This window comes from Nyctereutes procyonoides, unplaced genomic scaffold (genome assembly GCF_905146905.1).
Source record: "Nyctereutes procyonoides isolate TBG_1078 unplaced genomic scaffold, NYPRO_anot_genome, whole genome shotgun sequence".
Lineage (NCBI taxonomy): Eukaryota > Metazoa > Chordata > Mammalia > Carnivora > Canidae > Nyctereutes > Nyctereutes procyonoides.
In genome coordinates, this window is record NW_026575037.1 from 759,875 (window position 1) to 779,357 (window position 19,483).

General features: G+C 35.0%; 1 protein-coding gene across 1 annotated transcript in view; it reads left to right on the forward strand.

Moving 5' to 3' along the window:
• The window catches only part of SUCO (SUN domain containing ossification factor), a 116,316-nt gene that overhangs the window by 38,983 nt on the left and 57,850 nt on the right, over window positions 1-19,483 (forward strand). Inside the window, exon 6 of the mRNA XM_055319020.1 lies at window positions 17,911-18,019. Coding sequence (XP_055174995.1) covers window positions 17,911-18,019 — 109 coding nt within the window. The remainder of the gene's footprint in view (window positions 1-17,910; window positions 18,020-19,483) is intronic.

Genomic DNA, 19,483 nt, shown 5'->3' on the forward strand with positions numbered 1-19,483 from the left:
TTGAAATTACTGCACTGATCCAACCAGAGGTCTAATTCTTGTTCTGGTTTGCTCTAATGTCATTTTCCGGTATCTCCATTCTCCCTTTACCATTAATGGTTATGTTCAGCCATTGTAGGGTTAGATAGATGTTTACAGAAAAGTAGTTAAGCTCATTTTAGTAGCCATTTTTGTCTTTGTCATTCATAAATTGTCCCCCATTTTTGATCCATTTCTTTTTAAAGCTATATCATTTTGCAATTTATGAATGCTGTGCTTTCCTATTACAGTTCTCTAGTTTCTAAAGTTCTCCTTACCAGTATTACTGAATTTTTTAACCCCCTTTTTTATACTCTCACACTTTATATATCTTGATTTTGTCTTCCCTCTCCTTTTGTCTTTTCAGCCTAGAGTCCTAACCTTAGACCCTTTCACACAAAACCTATCCTTCCATCTTATTAGTCATTCTGGTTGCTATTTTTTACTTTTGCATATATTATATGATTCTTTATTAAGTAGTACAGAATATTTTAGGCATAAATGTACTGTAGCTGCAGTACAGAGTAATATTGATTAGAATTGACATCTATCTCTGTGTCTACCTTGTGGTGTGTACTTACACATTTTAGTACATTCAATCTTCCCAACAGCACTATGAGGTAAGTATTATTGTTAACCTTATTTTTCATTTTATAGTGAAGGAAGTAGGCAAATTAAATAATATAGCGAGGTTAAACAGCTATTAAGTTTAGGAGGCTGGATTTGAATCCACGCAGCCTTGTTCGTGGTAGAGGATCCTGACTTGTCAAAGGTGAGAAGGCCTGTCTTCTTAATAGGGCTCCATCACTTTGTAGATATACACATCCTTAGGCATAGTATGTAATTTCTTTGAACCTTAATTCTTATATTCTAAAAGTAGGAAAACTAATTGATTCACACTTCACTGAGTTGTTAGGAGGATGAAATTAAATAATACATATAACAGGTCTTTACAAAATAGTAAGGGTATATCATTTGTATATTTCATCATAAAATTATTCAACAAAGATTTTTCTTTTTTTTTTTTTTAAGATCTTATTTATTTATTCATGGGAGACAGAGAGAGAGAGAGAGAGAGAGAGGCAGAGACACAGGCAGAGGAGAAGCAGGCCCCATGCAGGGAGCCCCATGATGTGGGGCCCGAGTCTCTAGGATCACACCCTGGGCCGAAGGTGGCGCTAAACTGCTGAGCCACCAGGGCTGCCCAACAAAGACTTTTCTTATGCTTATTATGTACCATATGTTGTTATGGGAATTGGAAACCTGAAAACAGGGAGACCAACTTATCCTGGTTTTTGGTCACTGAAAGTCCCAGGTCCCGGAAATCCCCTGTGTTATTTCTTAGTGCTGCTTTAACAAGTTGCCAAAAATTTAGTGGCCTAAAGCAGTATACATATAGTATCTTATAGTTCTGGGGTCAAAAGTCTTAAATAAGTCTTAACTGGCCTAAAGTCAGAGTGTCAACAGAGCTGATTCCTTCTTGAGTCTCTGAGGTAAAGAATCTTTTTTGACCTTTCAGCTTCGAGGGCTACCTGTGGTCTGTGACGCCTTCCTCACATCATTCCCACCTCTAGTTTAAGGCCTCACATCTGCTATATAACTGATCCTCCTGCCTCGTTTTTATAAGCACTTTTGTGATTACATTTGGCCCATCAAGACTATCCAGGATTATATCCCCATCTCAAAATCCTTAATTTAATCACATCTGCAAAGACTGTTTTAATACGTGAGGTAACACATTGAGGGATTAGGACTCGAACATCTCTGGTAGGCATCATGCAGCCTAATACACTGCCTTCAGTCCTGCAAACTGGAAAGATTGACCATCAGCTTAAAGAGGACGAAGATTTGATTTGTGCTTTAAGCAGTGCATATTCAAACTTTTTTTGAATGTGTCCACCCTCAGTAAAACCATGTCCATGCACCTTTAATATTTCCTTGTTTATGTTATGTGCATGTGCCAATATAATGAATGATGTATAGTATACTAATAAGTTACATGAACTCAGTATTTTAAAAAGATGAGAAAAACAGTCTGATCCTTTCTATTAATAGTACTTTTTTGCTCTCAAGCAATAATTTCTGGTGAGAGCTTTGTGATTGACTAAATTATTTTACATCATGATGTGATTAAAGAATAGCTTGTATTAGTTAGGAGTCTTAGCCCTGCAATTTTCTTGTTGATTTGTGCTTGTGTAGCTATTACCTTTGTAGTCTTTGCAGGAATTTTTTTGAAGCTACTTCTCCATGTTGTGAGAATCAATTTAATTAAAATTAAATAGTGTAATCCCTAAGTCTGCTTAACTGGGCACACATAAATGTCAGTGCCTCACAATGTGCTGGAAGTAACCCCCCCCCCCCCCCGTTAGTGGAGCTTCCACATTTTCCTTCAGGTTTCTGACTAGTCCCTAGGATTATTGATGTGATAGCTGACCTTCAGAACAAGTATAAATTCTTAAATTAGACTTAGTAAAACTTAATTAATTAAAAAAAACTTTTTTAGAGCCCATTTTATGTTTACAGCAAAATTGAAATTGAGTGGAAGTTACGGAGATTTCCCATAGACTCTGTCCCCATCCTTGTATAGCCCCTTCATTAATCAACATCCCTTATCAGAGTGGCTTATTTTTTTTTAAGACTAAAAAAAAAAAAAATCTATTCTTCTTGGACCCAATAGGATCATCTTGGAGAAGCTTATATTTAGAGCTAATGAGAAAAACCTGACAGTTCAACAATTCTCATACATTTGACAATATAATAAATACAAAAAATATTTACAAAGGTCTTTAGGAACACCAAGGGTAGAATTTATATTCTAGATATGGTTCTATCACTAGCTCTATGTCCTTGGATGAGTTATTTCTGAGTCTCAGTACTCATCTGTATAAATGGTTTGCAGGATGGATAGCTCAAGATGGGAGAATTTTGTTTCAGGTAGAGGCAAGATTCCTAGAGTTTACGTGGGGGAGAGATTGGAAAGGGAAGCTAGAGCCAGGTTTTGAAGAGACTTGATAATTGTGCAGATGAACTCTGATTTTAACCTGTCTGAGAGGATGAGCCAGGGCGGTAGTTTAAGCAAGAGCGTGAAGTCAGATGGATCTTTTAGATCACTATGGGGATAGAGTGGATTGGAAGGGACAGACTGGGAGGCTTTGGAGGCCTTTGGAGGATGGGAGCCCTAAGCGGCAGTCACACTGGAGAGACTTGATAGATACCTAAATCAGTGTGGTCTGTTTTGTTTGCTTTTTTGTCCTTGGTACTAATTTTTTCTGAGTATGTCATCTATTTTCATTGACCTCAGAGGTAATAATTTCTTGGCTTGTAATTTTATTTCCATATCTCTTATGTTGCTTTTTCTATGATAATATTGCTGGCTTCTTGCTCATTTGTCTCTGTGCATAAATGAGCAGAAATTTGAGAAACAAGAAAAATAATATAAGCAGTTTTATTGTTTTTTTTTAAAGATTTTATTTATTTATTCATGAAAGACACAGAGAGAAAGAGGCAGAGAGGCAGAGACACAGGCAGAGGGAGAAGCAAGCTCCATGCAGGGAGCCCGACGGACTCGATCCCAGGTATCCAGGATCAGACCCCGGGTGGAAGGCGGCGCTAAACCGCTGAGCCTCCTGGGCTACCTCAGTTTTATTGTTGTTGTTGTTTTTTTAAGATTTTATTTATTTATTCATGAGACAGAGAAAGAGAGAGAGACAGAGACACAGGCACAGGGAGAAGCAGGCTCCATGCAGGGAGCCCGACGTGGGACTTGATCCCGGGTTTCTGGGATCACGCCCTGGGCCGAAGGCAGGGCCAAACCGCTGAGCCACCCCGGCTGCCCAGTTTTATTGTTTTTAAGGTAATAATTGGAAATATCTTTGAAAATCCCAACTCTTTTTTGTCTGGAGAAATTATTTTCTTTATTGTGTTTCTGTAACTTTTTTTAAGACCATAAATCTCTTTTCTGAATAAATTAATAAATATTCAAAGTATATGATAAAATAATTCCTCTTCTTTAAATCATTTGATGACTTTTTTTTTTTTTCTATAGTCTTTGTTGTCCTGGGCATATAGTTTTCAGCATGGTGACTTTAGGTAATGATACTGTATTATATATCTGAAAGTTGCTAAGAGTAAATCTTAAAAGTTATCACAAGAAAAAAAATTATAGCTGTGTGGTAATGAATGTACTTTGTGTTGAACATACTACAGTTTATACAAATATTGAATTATTATTGTATACACCTGAAACAAACATAATATATGCCAGTTGTATCTCAGTTTTTTTTTTGTTTTGTTTTGTTTTGTTTTGTTTTTTGGTTTAAAAACAAGTTCTTGTGGAACTTGATGTGAAAAACTTTGGGAAGAAAAGTTTATCTTTGCCCTGGGATATATATTCCAAAGAAAGTCTCTGGTACTTAAAAGAGGTGTTGAGTTATTAAAAACAATGTTAGATCTTTTCAGACAAGTTCGATGAAGCCAGATTGCTTAAATAGGAAAAGGTCTGTGAAAGAAGGTGTGACAAGGAGGTACAACATCTTTGTGTAAAGCTCCAACACTTGTGTTCAATTAAAAAAAAAAAAGAGGCAGATAACTCAATATCCTTTTTAAAAGAGCTGGTTATGTTTTGTAATAACTTCTTTAGATTATTAAACATTTGAGGGTATATCAGAATGGATGCAGGTAGTTAGATTGGCTGGCAATGAAAAAAGCAAAAGATACACCTAACATACCTTTGGACATCTGTTATTTCATTTTTCCATTGTTCGTCAACTCCTAAATTATTCTTTCACTTTTTCCCAACTGTCTGACTAGAGAAATAGGTCAATATGTATATCTAACATTCTAGTCCTTGTGATAAAAGGGAAGAGAAAAATTTATAAAAAATTTAAGTGCTTTATTCTGTCAAGCCATCTTCAAGTAGAAACATATGTATGAAATACTTTGTTTAGTTTATACATAAGTGGAATTCTTTATTTGAAACATAATGTGTACATGTTGCAGATTGTACTCTAGTGCCAATTATGTGTTATTTGTTTTGCTTTTCAAGGCCGTATTTTAAAGTAGTTTCAAAAAATTGTACACGTTGCAAAGAAATGAAAAATTATTTTCGAGTACTTACAGTATGAGAATGTTAATCCCTTGGGATAAACTTATTTCATAAGTGCAGATTTTTTTTTAAAAAAGAAAGTTTGATTTTATTTTAGGACTTTGTAAAGAATCACTAGTTAAAATTCTTTATATTTTATGTAGAAGTAACACCTAGCTTTGTTAGAAAATGTTTTGTGACATATAGGTACTAAGTGAATTTTGTATTTCTTGTTATAGAATATTTGTAATCTAACAGGAGAAAGTATGTAAAGTGCTTAAAATAATGCCTTGCTCATAGTAAGCACTAAGATTCTTATTATTTATTCCCTCTGGGTGCTTTGGTATAATTAGGAGGGCAGAGATGGCAATGTTGAGAAATAGGAATCCATAATTCATTCAAAATGTTATTTAGTTACTAACAATGTATTTGTTGTGGTGGGAAGCAGGAGACTTGAGCTCTGCCCTTGGGAATATACAATCCGGTGGTGGAAATATATGTACATACTAGTGTAGTGAAAAGAGCATAAAACTTACTCAGAGTTTGGTTGTAATCTTTTTTTTTTTTGCATTATTAATATTGAGCCCTTATTGGGCGCTTCTTTCTATTCTAAGTGTTTCATGTACACTGTTTACAACTCTTTTGAGATAGCCACACCATTTTTAAAATTTATTTATTTTGATTTTATTTTTTAGCCACACCATTTTAAAGATGAAAAAGAGGCATAAAAATTAACTTGCCCAAGTTCACACAGCTAGTAAGCAATAAACCTAAGTAGGCTGAGTCTGTGTTTTGTTTTTATTTTTTATTTAAATTCAATTTAGTTAAAAAAAATAAAAAATAAATTCAATTTAATTAACATATGGTGTATTATTAACTTCAGAGGTAGAATTTAGTGATGCATCAGTTAGTTGCATATAACACCCAGTGCTAATTACATCAAGTGCTCATCACCTGGTTACCCCATCCTTCCACTCCCCTCCCCTCTAGCAATCCTCCATTTGTTTCCTATAGTTAAGGTCTCTTATGGTTTGCCTCCCTCTCTGTTTTTATCTTATCTTTCCTTCCCTTCACCTATGTTCATCTGTTTTGTTTCTTACATTCCACATATGAGTGAAATCATATGGTATTTGTCTTTGACTTAATTGCTTAGCATAATACTGTCTAGTTCTATCTATGTCATTGCAAATGGCAAGGTTTCATTCTTTTTGATGGCACACTAATATTTCATTATCTATTTATCCATCTGTCTACCTACCTATGTACATCTGTTTCACATCTTTATCCATTCATCTGTCAATGGACATCTAGTGAGCTTGTATTTTTATCACTACTCTACTCCACCAGCAATCTGGTGGATAGCCTTAAGCAAGTTTCTTTACCTTTTCTTCCCGTGTCAGTTTTCTTACCTGAAAATGGGCAGACTGGATTGCCTCAACTAGGAATGGACATTAGAATTGTTCACGAAGCTTTAAAAAATACACAGGCCAGGGACACCTGGATGGCTCAGCGGTTTAGCTCTGCTTTCGGCTCAGGACGTGATCCTGGAGTTCAGGGAACGAGTCCCACATCGTGCTCCCTGAGGGGAGCCTACTTCTCCCTCTGCCTATGTCTCTGCCTCTCTCTCTCTGTGTCTCTCATGAATAAATAAAATCTTTTAAAAAAATAAAATAAAAAATACACATGCCTAGGATTCTTACATTGGGGGTTCTGTCTCAGTAGGTTTGGGATAATCTGTTTATCCCAGTAATTATTACTAGATCAGGTGAATTCTGAGAATTTTTTGTACTTTTAGCATTCTGAGGTCTCTGATTTGAACATTTGTGAACAATACAAAAAACTGAATTGTTCAGTAGGTGCTTAATGAAAATTAGGAAAAATCAGGCCTGGAGTTGTCAGGAAACATATGACAAGTTTAAGAAAAAATGATGTGTGGCTTCTTTGGAATGTAGATTTTTCGTGAACTGAAATAAGATGTACTGGTTCTGCTAATATGAATAATGGTCTTTTCCTAATGTGGGGTGTGTGTGTGTGTGTCTATAGTGAGTAGGTAGTACTTAATTGTCAAGAAGAAAGAGAATAAAAGATAATGAACTTGATATAAATGGGAGTGATAGCAGACAAGCCTGAGTAGAAACTAAAAGCTATGTTTTGGAAATTGTAATGAGTTTTATAAGCTCACCCGAGGAATTAGACAGTAAAGATCCAGCAAGAGAAGTGATGTTACAGGAATGTTATTTTGACATCATTGTGCTAGAAATATTTCAGAAGAGAGAGACTTGGAGGGATGAGTACAAAAAAAAAGGCAATTGGAGTAATTGAAGTTTATCATAACAAGGACTTGGTAGTAAAAATGAAGAGGGTGCATTAAGCAGAGTTTTGAGGAAGTAAATGATCTGGTTTGGTGATAGATTGGCCATTGACAGTCCAATATAGTAGAAGTAGCATTGGTTTAGGATTCAGAAGAGAACTTGGTTTTAGTTTGCCTCTAACAGGCTCTTGTTCTTAGGATTCCCTTTCTGTCATCCATGTCAGTGTTGAGAGATATTTACTGAGGCGTCTATGTGGTACATTCTATGTAGGATTCTTGTGGATAAAACAAAGTTAACTGCTTTCTTGGAGTATATTGGTTGAGAGAATAAATGCTAGGATCTAAAGTTATAAATTTGTGCAATAAAGTTCAAAGAGAGAAGAAAAGTTTAATTTTTTATTTTTATTTTTATTTATTTTTTTTTAAGATTTATTTATTTATTCATTCAGAGAGCGAAGAGAGAGGCAGAGACACAGGCAAAAGGGAGAAGCAGGCTCCGTGTAGGAAGCCCAATGCGGGACTCGATCCCGAGTCTCCAGGATCACACCCCGGGCTGCAGGCGGCGCCAAACTGCTGCGTCACCAGGGCCTCCCAAGTTTAATTTTTTAAAAAATATTTTATTCATTTATTCATGAGAGACAGAGAGAGAGAGAGAGAGAGAGAGAGAGGCAGGGACACAGGCAGAGGGAGAAGCAGGCTCCATGCAGGGAACCTGATGTGGGACTTGGTCCCAGGACTCTAGGATCACGCCCTGGGCCAAAGGCAGGTGCCAAACCGCTGAGCCACCCAGGGATCCCCTAGTTTTTTTTTTTTTTTTTTTTTAACTAGGTCAACTGGAAGAATTGGACATGTTCAAAAAGAAATAGAAGAGTTGCAGAGGATTTTGATAGGAGGAGCAGCTGAGATGAGTGGAATAATCCAAGTGGAATGGTCCAAGTGAACATTGTATAGGCACTTAAAAATTCAGACTTCACTGCATTTAAGATTTGGGCTGGAGCTGTCCTCATAGAGAGGGGATCTTTTGAAGCAGAACTTTCGCTGAACAAGGAGCTTCTGCAGATACTTAGAATAAAGAAAGGTGCCAAGCAAAGTAAAGCTCTGAAGGGAAAGGAGGAGACTGGTTTGAAAAGAAAGATGGAAAGAGGTTTAAGGTGCTCATTTGAGTGGGCAGCAATATAGAATGTCTCAGATAAGGCTGAAAGGCTTGAAAACTGAGAAAAGGGCCTATTTTCAAAAGAGGGAAGTAATTGGTAAAAGCTCACAGGAGTGGAAATAGAAGATATTTGAAGAGCTGGTAGGCATGAGTTCTCATACATTTTGGCAGCCAGAGAGAGAAGAGGTTAGTCTCACCCTTGTATGCTTCAACCCTTTCTACACAGTGCCACTAGATTTACCTAACACACAACTTTGATTATGTCAGTCTCTTGCTAAAACATCTTTTAGCTCCTGTTTAGGCTCCTATTTTCCTGAAGAGTAAAAATTTAAAACCTCACCTTAAAGGTCTGAAGTCTGGACCAAACCTACTTTTGTAGCTTTATTTTTCACTGTTAGGTAGGCTTTCTATTATAGCATGATTAACCTGTTAACATGGTAGTAATTTACTTGGCTACTATCTTTGTAATTTTGAGTTGAAAGTTAAGGTAATGAGGTATTGTGACTTGGGTTTTTAGGCTAAACACAGCTGATGCAGTTTATTGAAATATATCATTATCAAGTAAGTATAGCCTATGATTATTTTCAGAGGACAGTTGTATTGGTTGAATTTCTAACAGTATGTTAAAATGTAAAAACAACATATATTGCTTAATAAGTGCTACCCCACGCTGGATCCTTGAAATTATAGGCAAATTTAGAGAAACAATCCTCTAATAGATTTTGATATATGGAATAGTTAAACCTTTGAAATTCAAAGGTTTGATGAGAAGCAAACGCTAGACTACAGAGTTTTCTTTAGCTAAGCTCTATAGAATTTCATGTGATTTGATTGGGGACTGCTGTGGCAGCCAAATAGAATAAAAGCTGGGAGGGGAAAGGAGCACAGTGTGACCTCTTGTGATCAGCATGTAGAGTTAGCGGAGAAGCAACCTTAAAAGAGCCCCCAAGCTGATAATAGATTAAGAAGAATATCTGTCTTTTAATACATTGTGATTGAAAGAAAGTAGGGTGTTTATTAACCAGAACCACTGGAGGCCCAGTGATCTTTTGGTCTTTTTTGGTTTTTGATCAAAGTATAATACCCATTTACTACGAGTCTCCTTGTACTTCATAGAATTTCTATTGTTTTTCAAATTTCTTGACAATAATGTTTAAAAAAAACCCCATAATTTTCAGTTGTTTGAAAGTTAAGTTCTACTTTCCCACCTTTATGTTTCATAGGTGTCTTTCCTGGATTGCCTTTGCTTGTGAAGGGGGGAAGTGGGCAGGGAATTAATTTAACCACACTGCTGTAATTAAATGGCTGGTATTAATTATGTTTCCATACTATGGATTAGATTTGCCCTTGTGTTTAAGAAGCAATTCTTCATTGCCCAGTTCTCTTCTTTCTTTTACCATAAATTCTTTGGTTACTGGGTTCTCTCCTTTTTCTAAGTTCTTATCCAAACTGTTCCAATCCATAGTCAGAGGAAGAGCTCAGGAGATCACTGTGCTGAGAACAGGGCAATAAGTTCTCTGCCCTAGAGTTGCTCAGTGTTGTCTAAGGAACAGAAATATAAACAGTTAATTTCAGTTCAGGGTTGTAATAAATGCTCAGAGATATGCCAAAGGGTTGTGGCCAAGCCACAAATTGTGGAAATCAGGAATGTGTCCTAGTCCCTAACTTGTTCCTTTCCCCAGAAAATGGATAAGAATTTAGTCAAGTTTTGGAGGGTGAGGAGTGGGAGTAGGGCAGAACAGTCTTGGAAGAGGGAGAAGCATGGGCCAGAGACTTAGAAGCATAAGACAGCTTAGTATGTGTTCGGGGAACAACTACAACTAATTATGTATCATTGAAGCATGAAGTAGGAGGCAGGGAGTGGCAGAAAATATGAAGCTGAAGATTTAGGCAATAGAAGAATTTTAGATATTTTAAAATATGCAAAGAAGCTTGAATTTTGTAATGGAGGGTTGATAGAAGGTCCTAAGCAGGAGAACAGTAGTCTGACGATTAGTGTTAGGTTCTTGGCAGTGTGAAGGGTTGATTTGCAGAAGTGGTAAGATATGAATTAGGGAACTGTTAGGAGGTTGCTCTAAGTAAGAGATGGGGGTTTGAGCTAAGGTAGTTGTAACAAGATGGAGAAATGGATTACAGAAATTTGAGGTAAAATAAACTGTAGATAGTGGAGGGACGATGAAGGAAAAAGATGTATAGATGCTTTTCAGGTTTCTAACTTGAGAACTGGGTGAATAGCAGTATCACATGATGAGATCAAGGATATAGGAAGAAGAGATTTGGAAAAGGAAGATTCTTATGTTCAAGTTTGGATTTAGTTGTTTTGGAGACATCTTGGACCATGAAGAGAGAGAGGTTCAAGTTTTGAATGAGGTTAATTCATTTGCCACATACATAGGGTATCATTGAAAGGTTTTAAGAAATGGACCAGGTAGGAGAACATAATAAGGACTGAAGATAAAAGTAACCATCAGATGAAAACCATGAGATTAGATGAACTCTTCCTAGTAATAAAGTAGAGGGAAGTAAAGGGAAGACTGAAAACAGAACCCTGAAATCAGAATTTAAGCTGCTGTAGTCAGCAGAAACAGCCTATCAAAGGAGACTCAGAAGACTCCGAGAGAGATGAGCAACAGAAGTATGTAATTTGACAAACTAAAGGAGAAGAGGGTTTCAAGTGGAAGCAGTAGTCAAAGGTGCCACACACAGCAGAGAAATCAAAAAAGGTAAATCCTGCTACTACTATACTAATTTTAATAGTTTAAACAAGGGCAGAAATTAGAATTAAGCAGGCCAAGGGCTCAGTAGAAGGTGAAGAAATTGAGACTACACATATATAGTACTCTAGAATTTGATACGTAAATGAAGGTGGAAAGAACAAAGCTGATAAGTTAACATTTGAGTGCATATTTTATGTCAGACTAATAAGCACAGCACATGCATCATTTTATTTTCCTCATGGTAACTCCATTTTATTAATCATTTATTTTTCTATCTATTTATTTATTGGCATGTGTGCATGAGCTAAGGGGAGGGGCAGAGAGAGAGAATATCAAGCAAGCTCCGGAGCTGGACGGCAGGCTCGATCCTACAACACCAAGATCATGACCTGAGCTGAAATCAAGATTTGGAAGCTTAACTGCACCATCTGAGCTCCCCTTAGTAACTCCATTTTAGAATATCAATATTGAGGCACACAGGTTTTGTAATTTACCCAAGAACATACAACTAATAAATGGAGTACTTGGAAATAACACTTGGGGATCTTGACTCTAAAGTTCATGTCCTGGTCACTATACTACAAAACTACAAAACAAACAACAAAAAAAAAATTATCTCTGGTTGCCACTATCTAAATCTGAGGTAAACCTTATTTCTCTTTTGTGATAGTTCTTATATTTTTGTTATGCTATAGCTAGCCTTGACTAGTACCATCATTTCTGGAGTGAACAGATTGATGTTATTTTCTCACTCTTCATTTATCTGTTGACCAGCGAATATTAAATATGAAATGCGGCGATACAGAAAGATTATAGGCTTTGGAGAGAGAGATACATAGACTTGTCACAAATTGAATGACTTTGGACAAGTTAATTTCTGAGCTGTAGCTTCTTTGTAAAAATTAGGTTAAGACTTTCATTTAAAAGTCTGAATAAAAAAATAAAAATGTGACTTTTTTTTTCTCGAGACATCAGGTGCTTAGGATTGCATTGCTCATACTCTATGCAGAGTTCTGCCTGGGTCCCCTTTTTTGCTCCATTTTATATGCTTATTCTTTTATCTTCAGTTTCACTCTTTTCCCCATTTTAGGCAGTTACCCCAGAGTATATTTGATACCTCTCCAGTCAGCCTTCATGTATTTATTTGATGTGTTTTTTCCAAAATAGTCTTGTTTTGCTTATATGCTTATATAAAATTTTATATAAATGATATAATGCTATTAATCTCCTTCTTCTTTCTACTTCTTTTAATACTTTTATTTTTACTTGTTTTAGTTAGTAGAGTCACCATTAAAATGAATTTTAAGTAGTTAATGATGTGGCAAAGTAATTAATGATGTGACAGATATCGTCAGGAAAGCCTGATAGTATCATTCATTCATTGAACACTTTGTGTGTGACTGCTTCTAAAGAGAGACTGCATGTTAATAAATGCATTTTGGGAGTATTCTGTTCCAGTTGCTTGTCTTTTGCTATCCCAGTACTGTAGTCTAATTAGAATGGTTTTGTAATAAATGTAATTATCTGGCAAGGTGAACCATGTGCCTTTGCTTTTTTTGTTAATTTAGTTATTCTTGAATCACTTTATTCTCATATTTAGAATAGGACCCTTCAGGTATTTTGATAGGAGTTGTATTTGAGTGATGAATTGCTATCTTTACGTTGCTGTCACCAGCATTCTATGAATGAACATACTAGGTTTTCGTATATTTATCTCTTTATTGTATGATTATTAACAGAGTTAAAATTTTGTATATATAAATAGTTGTGTATTATTTTTCTTAGGTTAATTTTGAAATCATTTTATAATTTTTCTTATTGCTAGTAGCTTATTTTCTATTTGGTTATTGCTGGAAGGAAATATAAACTTTTGTTTCTTTAATTTTTAAGTTGAGGTAACTTACATATTGCGAAATGCACGTATATTAACTCTATAGTAGTTGAATCAGTTTCGACAAACACATATATTTGTGTAACCTACCTCCCATCAAGGTATAGAACTTTTGTATCACCCCAGAAGTTTTCTCGTGTCCTTTTCTAGTGAATCCCCTGAAGCAACCAGTGATTTGATTTCTATCACTGTGGATTAGTTTTGCTAATTCTGGAACTTCATCTAAGTGGAGTTATACAGTATGTCTTGGGTCTGGTTTCTTTTACTCTGCATGATCTTTCCAAGGTTTATCTGTGTTGGTTGTTTCATTAGTGATTTATTTATTGTGAATAGTTAGTACTTTTTTTTTAAAGATTTATTTATTTATTTATTTATTTATTTATTTATTTATTTATTTATTTATTTATTAGAGACAGAGAGAGAGAGAGAGAGAGAGAGAGAAAGGCAGAGACACAGGCAGAGGGAGAAGCAGGCTCCATGCAGGGAGCCCTACGTCGGACTCGATCCCGGGTCTCCAGGATCACACCCTGGACCGAAGGCAGGCACTAAACTGCTGAGCCACCCAGGGATCCCCTAGTTAGTACAGTCTATGAATATACTATAGTTTCTTTATTTTACTGCTGTGGACATCTGGGCTGCTTCCAGTTTTGGGCTGTTAGAAATAAAACCTATGGGGGACATTTTCTTACAAGACTTTTTGTGGACATACTTTTCATTTCTCCTGAGCAGAAGTACCAAAAAGTGAATTGCAAGCGCTGAAACAGATGAGTATTGTATCCTTCTGCATATAGTACCCTGAGAAAGACACATCACTTAGGAAGGATTCTGGCTGGGAATACATAACCTGAATCTGATCATGAAGAAACATATCAGACAAACCTCAAATAAGAGATATATTATTTAAAAATAAAAGGACTGTGTTCTTCAAAAATATCAGTGCTACACAAGGTAAAAGCCAAAACCTTCCAGGTTAAAGGAGGCTGAAGAAAGATACATGATAAAAACAGGACGTGATCCTAAACTCAATTCTCTACTTGGGAGTAGTGGAGGGGGAATGTTATAAGGACATTATTGAGTTAATTGACAAAATTGTGATATGGATTAAAGTATTGTCAGTGTGACATTTACTGAAGTTGATAACTGCATTGTGGTTATGTAAGAGAATATCCTTATTCTGTGGAAATACTACCATATTTAGAAATAAATTATATGGAGATGGAGAAAGGAGAGTGTGAAAAGGATGTGAGAGAGTATGCCATGAGCAAATTACAAGTGATGGAAGAAATGAGGCAAAATTCATCAGTAGGTTGATATGGTTTGTGTATATTCTTTCTACTATGCTGGCAATTCTTCTGAAACTTTGAAATTTTCCCTAATAAAAAGAGGGGGGGAAAAACAAAGTTAGCATTTTTTCCTTCTCTTTCTGAGGTATTGATTGATCCATTCAAATTTCCTTAATTTTCATTAGTTTTATACTTTGTGCCAATTTTGCCATTTTCTAAAGAAATCCATTTTTTCCAAGTTTTCAAATATACTGGTATTTATATAGTATATAATATTTTATAATTTTAAAAATCTGTTTTGTCTGTGGTTATTTCATGTTTTGTAACATACTGTGTTAATTCATATCATCTACTCTCCTTGATTGGTTTTACCAGAGGTGTATCTTTTTAGCATTTTCTTCAAAGAATCAACTTTTGGTTTTCTGAATCTTTGCCTTTTTTATTATTTATTTCAGTGATTTCTGTTCTTACAGCCTGCCTTTTTTTTTTCCCCCAATTTTATTTTATTTACAATGTTACCTCTTTGAGTTGAAAGATTAGCTCTTCTTTTCAGGATCTGTCTCCCAATGTGTTTAGAAGCATAGTTTTCCTGTTATTATCTTCTCTGGGTCCCACCAATTTTAACTGGTAGTCTTCCACTATAATATTTCATAATGTTCCTTATTGTTTCCTCTTTAATGGAATGATTATTTTGCTGCATAATTTTTATTTCCAGATTAGGATGTTGTTGGCTATCTTTTTGTTACTTCATATATTGTTGCAATGTGGTTGGAGAATATAGTTTATTAGATCTTCAGTCTTTGCAATTTGAGTCTTCTTTTGAAGTTTAGTATATGGTCAGTATTTGGGAAAGATTCGTATGTGCTTGTAAAGAATGTTTAATTTGTATTTGTTATAAATTCTATATATTTGACCAAACTATTTCGGAGAAATTTATGCACATAGAAATACCTTTAGTATACATGTACACACATGGTATAATATGTATGTATATGTTATTATGTACCTTGTCCTCCCCCCCCTTTTTTAGTTTTAATTTTATCGAAATAATATATCCATATGAAAGTCAGAGAGCTCTAAGATTTATTTACTTATTTTGGTTTGAAAGAAACCACTTTCATTTCTTAGCTGATTAATTTTATATTCTTTGTCTCTAAAATAATTGCTTTAATGTCAGTTTCAGTGTTCTAGTGCAGATGATCAGATTCTCTTTAAGCACATGTTGGTAGTAATATAGTTCCGTCATAATTTGGATTAGATCAGTGTTCATTGTTTATGTAATTATGACTTATATAAATGCTATTCACAACATGATTATTTTTCCTTTTCTGTACTACCATTTTTCCTCCTGTAACTAATATTTGGCTTATTAAATTTGCTTGTTTTTCTGTTCAATGACAAACTGTCTACCATTTATATAAATCTGTACTTAAGATTTTCAAAGACTTATCATCAGATGTGCTGTCAATTTCATCTTCTAAAAGAAGGTTCTTCTGGAGTGTCTGGTAACCTCCAACCTCCAGGTTGTTCCCTGTTCTCTGTGTATAGCTGTCATGCTAGGATTTTATTTCTAGTCACCCTGGAGATTCCCTTTCCCTCTGTCATCTCAATACCATATTGTTGTAATTATTATGGTTTTATAGACATCTAGTTCCTTCACATTAAAATCTTCTTGACTGTTCTTACTGCTTATATAAATTTTAGAATCAGCCTACCTACTTAAAAATCTTTGTGTCTTCAATATGCAGTTGTCAAATATTCTGTATATGTTAGCTTGAATTGTATAATTTGAGTTTTCCATGTTGAAGTGTTGTCAAATACTAGTAATTTCAAACAGTTCTACTTAATAGAACATTTCTTGCTAAGTTTATATTTTACTGTTTTATTGTTTCTTTTGCAAATGGGAACTTTTATAAACTTTTTTTTTGTTTTGTTTTATTTATTTATGATAGGCACACAGTGAGAGAGAGAGAGGCAGAGACACAGGCAGAGGGAGAAGCAGGCTCCATGCACCGGGAGCCCGATGTGGGATTCGATCCCGGGTCTCCAGGATCGCGCCCTGGGCCAAAGGCAGGCGCCAAACCGCTGCGCCACCCAGGGATCCCTGCAAATGGGAACTTTTATGTTTCATCTTGTAACTGGTGGCAATGGCGATGGTGATGGTTTGAGCAGAGTTGACTTGATTCTTTATACCTACAAATATAAATTGTATATCCAGAACTTCTTTTAATAGGTGGTTCTTTTTAATTTTTCATCTATAATTATCACATCTATAATTATTTCACCTTTAATTTTTCACACTTAATTATTATTTTACTATTTTTTCCATTTTTATACCTTTTATCAAATTATGTAATACTAGCAATAATTCTTGTCTTGTTTCAGATTTAAATAGGATTGTTTTTAGGTTTCTTCACTAACTTTGGTACTGACTTTTAGGATTGTGTATTATGCATATATGTCTCCATGGTAAACATCTGCTTATTACTATTTTAAGAAAATCTTGATGGATGTGTAAGTTTATCAGATGTCTTTCAGTGACTGTGGAGATAATCATAAGATATTTTTACATGGTAGACTAAATAAATAGATTTTATTATATTGAACCACTTTTGAATATCAGAATTAAACTCTGCTTGATCATAACAGTAGTATATTATTTCTTTGGTATGTTCCTAGGGACTTTCTTTTTTATTGTTTTATTCATGTCTGGTATCATAAGTTGTATTAACGTGTAGTATTCATTTGCGTGTGCTGTTTCTCTTAATTTTGGACATCAGTGCTATGTTCCCTATATGAAAATTACTTGGAAGCTTTACTACTGTGCTTTGAAATAGTTTAGGCAGCTTTAGAGTTATTTGTTCTTATGTATGTATGTAAGTTTTTTTTTAAGATTTTATTTATTTATTCATGAGAGACACAGAGAGAGAGAGAGACAGACAGAGACACAGGCTGAGGGAGAAGCAGGCTCCTCACAAGGAGCCTGATGCGGAACTCAATCCTGGATCCCGGATCCCGGATCCCGGGATCACACCCTGGGCCAAAGGCAGATGCTCAACCACTGAGCCACCCAGGTGTCCCTGTTCTTAAGTATTTAGTAAAATTTAGAATATTATTGGCATCTAGTACTTTCTGAGGAGATTAAGTCTTTGAAAACTTTTTCTTCTGTGATAATTATCAGATACTTCTTTTGTGAAGTCTTTATTGTTTTACCTTCATGAAATTCATAATGCCTTACTTGGAATGCTGATAACACAGTTTATGGTTTTTTTAGGGCATTAAATAAAAACATTTGTCTTATATACATTTGTCTCCATTATATTGTTAAGTTCTTGAGAGCTTAGGGTAGGAGCCATCTATTTGTTTATTGCCTCAAATTCTAGCCCGTAGTAGGGGATATATTGGCTTAACAACTTTTTCCTTCTTTCTTTTGGTGATGGTAAATGTTTTACAGGCTTCCCAGTTGGCATGTGTGTTGTAAAGAGAGTTCTTCAGCTTCATCATACTACTCTCAAGATGACAATTGTGCACTAGAAAATGAAGATGTACAATTCCAGAAAAAGGTACCTTAAATAAAGTTGACAGTGTAATTTGTGTGTCAGCTTTTTGAGACTTCCTCAAAATGTTTGGAATAAAAGTAATTTCAAAAATACAGGACATAATTTTTGGTGATTTGTAATTCTTGCTGTAATAAGAATTACTCAGATAATTCTGAAAGTAAGCATGTTTATTTGTGTTGCTTATGTTTGGAATGTTATAACATCTTTAGTCCTAGAATAGGGAGAAAAATAGTACCTATTCAGAAAACTGAAAACCAGTGGCTCACTTTTTAATACTCTAAATACTTAAAAGGTTTCAAAAGAAACCCCAGCCTTATAAGTGAAAATTTAGATATGAGGATTATATGGAGACTCTGCAATCACTGGCTATGTAGTTTTTTAATATAATTGGGGGAATTTTAATAAAGTATAATTGGGGGAATAAATAGACAAAGTCCAAAAAACCAGACCAGATGGTCTTTTTTTTTTTTTATCAGATGGTCTTTAAATCACTTATTATTTTATTATTTTAAATGATAAAAGGTGGGGGGCCTGGGTGACTCAGTCAGTAGAGCATGTGACTCTTGATCTCAGGGTTGTGAGTTCAAGCACTACATTAGTTATGGAGCCTACTTAAAATAAATAAATAAAATGAATGGTGAGTATTGACTAGATTTGGCTTCTCCCTATCAATATATGTTTTTAAAATACAATTGACCCTTGAATGACATGAGTTTGAACTGTGTGGGTACATTAATATGCAGATTTTTTATAATACAGTACTGTAAATGTATTTTCTCTTATGATTTTCTTAACACTTAATATTTTCTCTAGCTTACTTCAGTATAAGAATATGGTTCATAATATATGGAACATACAAAATATGTGTTGACTGCTTATTATTGGTACATTTTCTGGTTAACAATAGGCTATGAGTAGTTAAGTTCTGGGGGAGTTAAAAAGTACATGGAAATTTTTGACCGTGCTAGGGCTTGGAGCCCCTAATCCCTGCATTGTTCAAGGATCAACTGTATAGAAGTAATTTATACTAACTATAGAATATTCATATTTATAGCCTATCCCCCTTCTGAAAGGAACCACAATTTACTGTTTCTTGTGAAAACATGAGACTGGTTTTTTGTGGGTATCTATATATGGCACACAAATTAATATTTTTATTTTCCGTAAAATGTCATATTGTAAATATTCTACATTTTGACTTTCCCTTCTGCCCTGATAGTATCTCATGGACACTTTTTCATGTTGCTGGATTCTTGTTATGGCTACATTTTTATTCCATCATAAGTTATGATATATTTCTTTATTAAAAGACTGAATTGTAAAACAAAAAAAAAGACTGAATTGTTTCTCAGCTTGTGTGTGCACGCATGTGTGTGAACATAAGTTTATAATTACATGCTTGGAGGGGGTGGCATGATATTTAGCGTGGATGATTCGAATTTTGGGGTTATGTTGGATTTCTGGGAT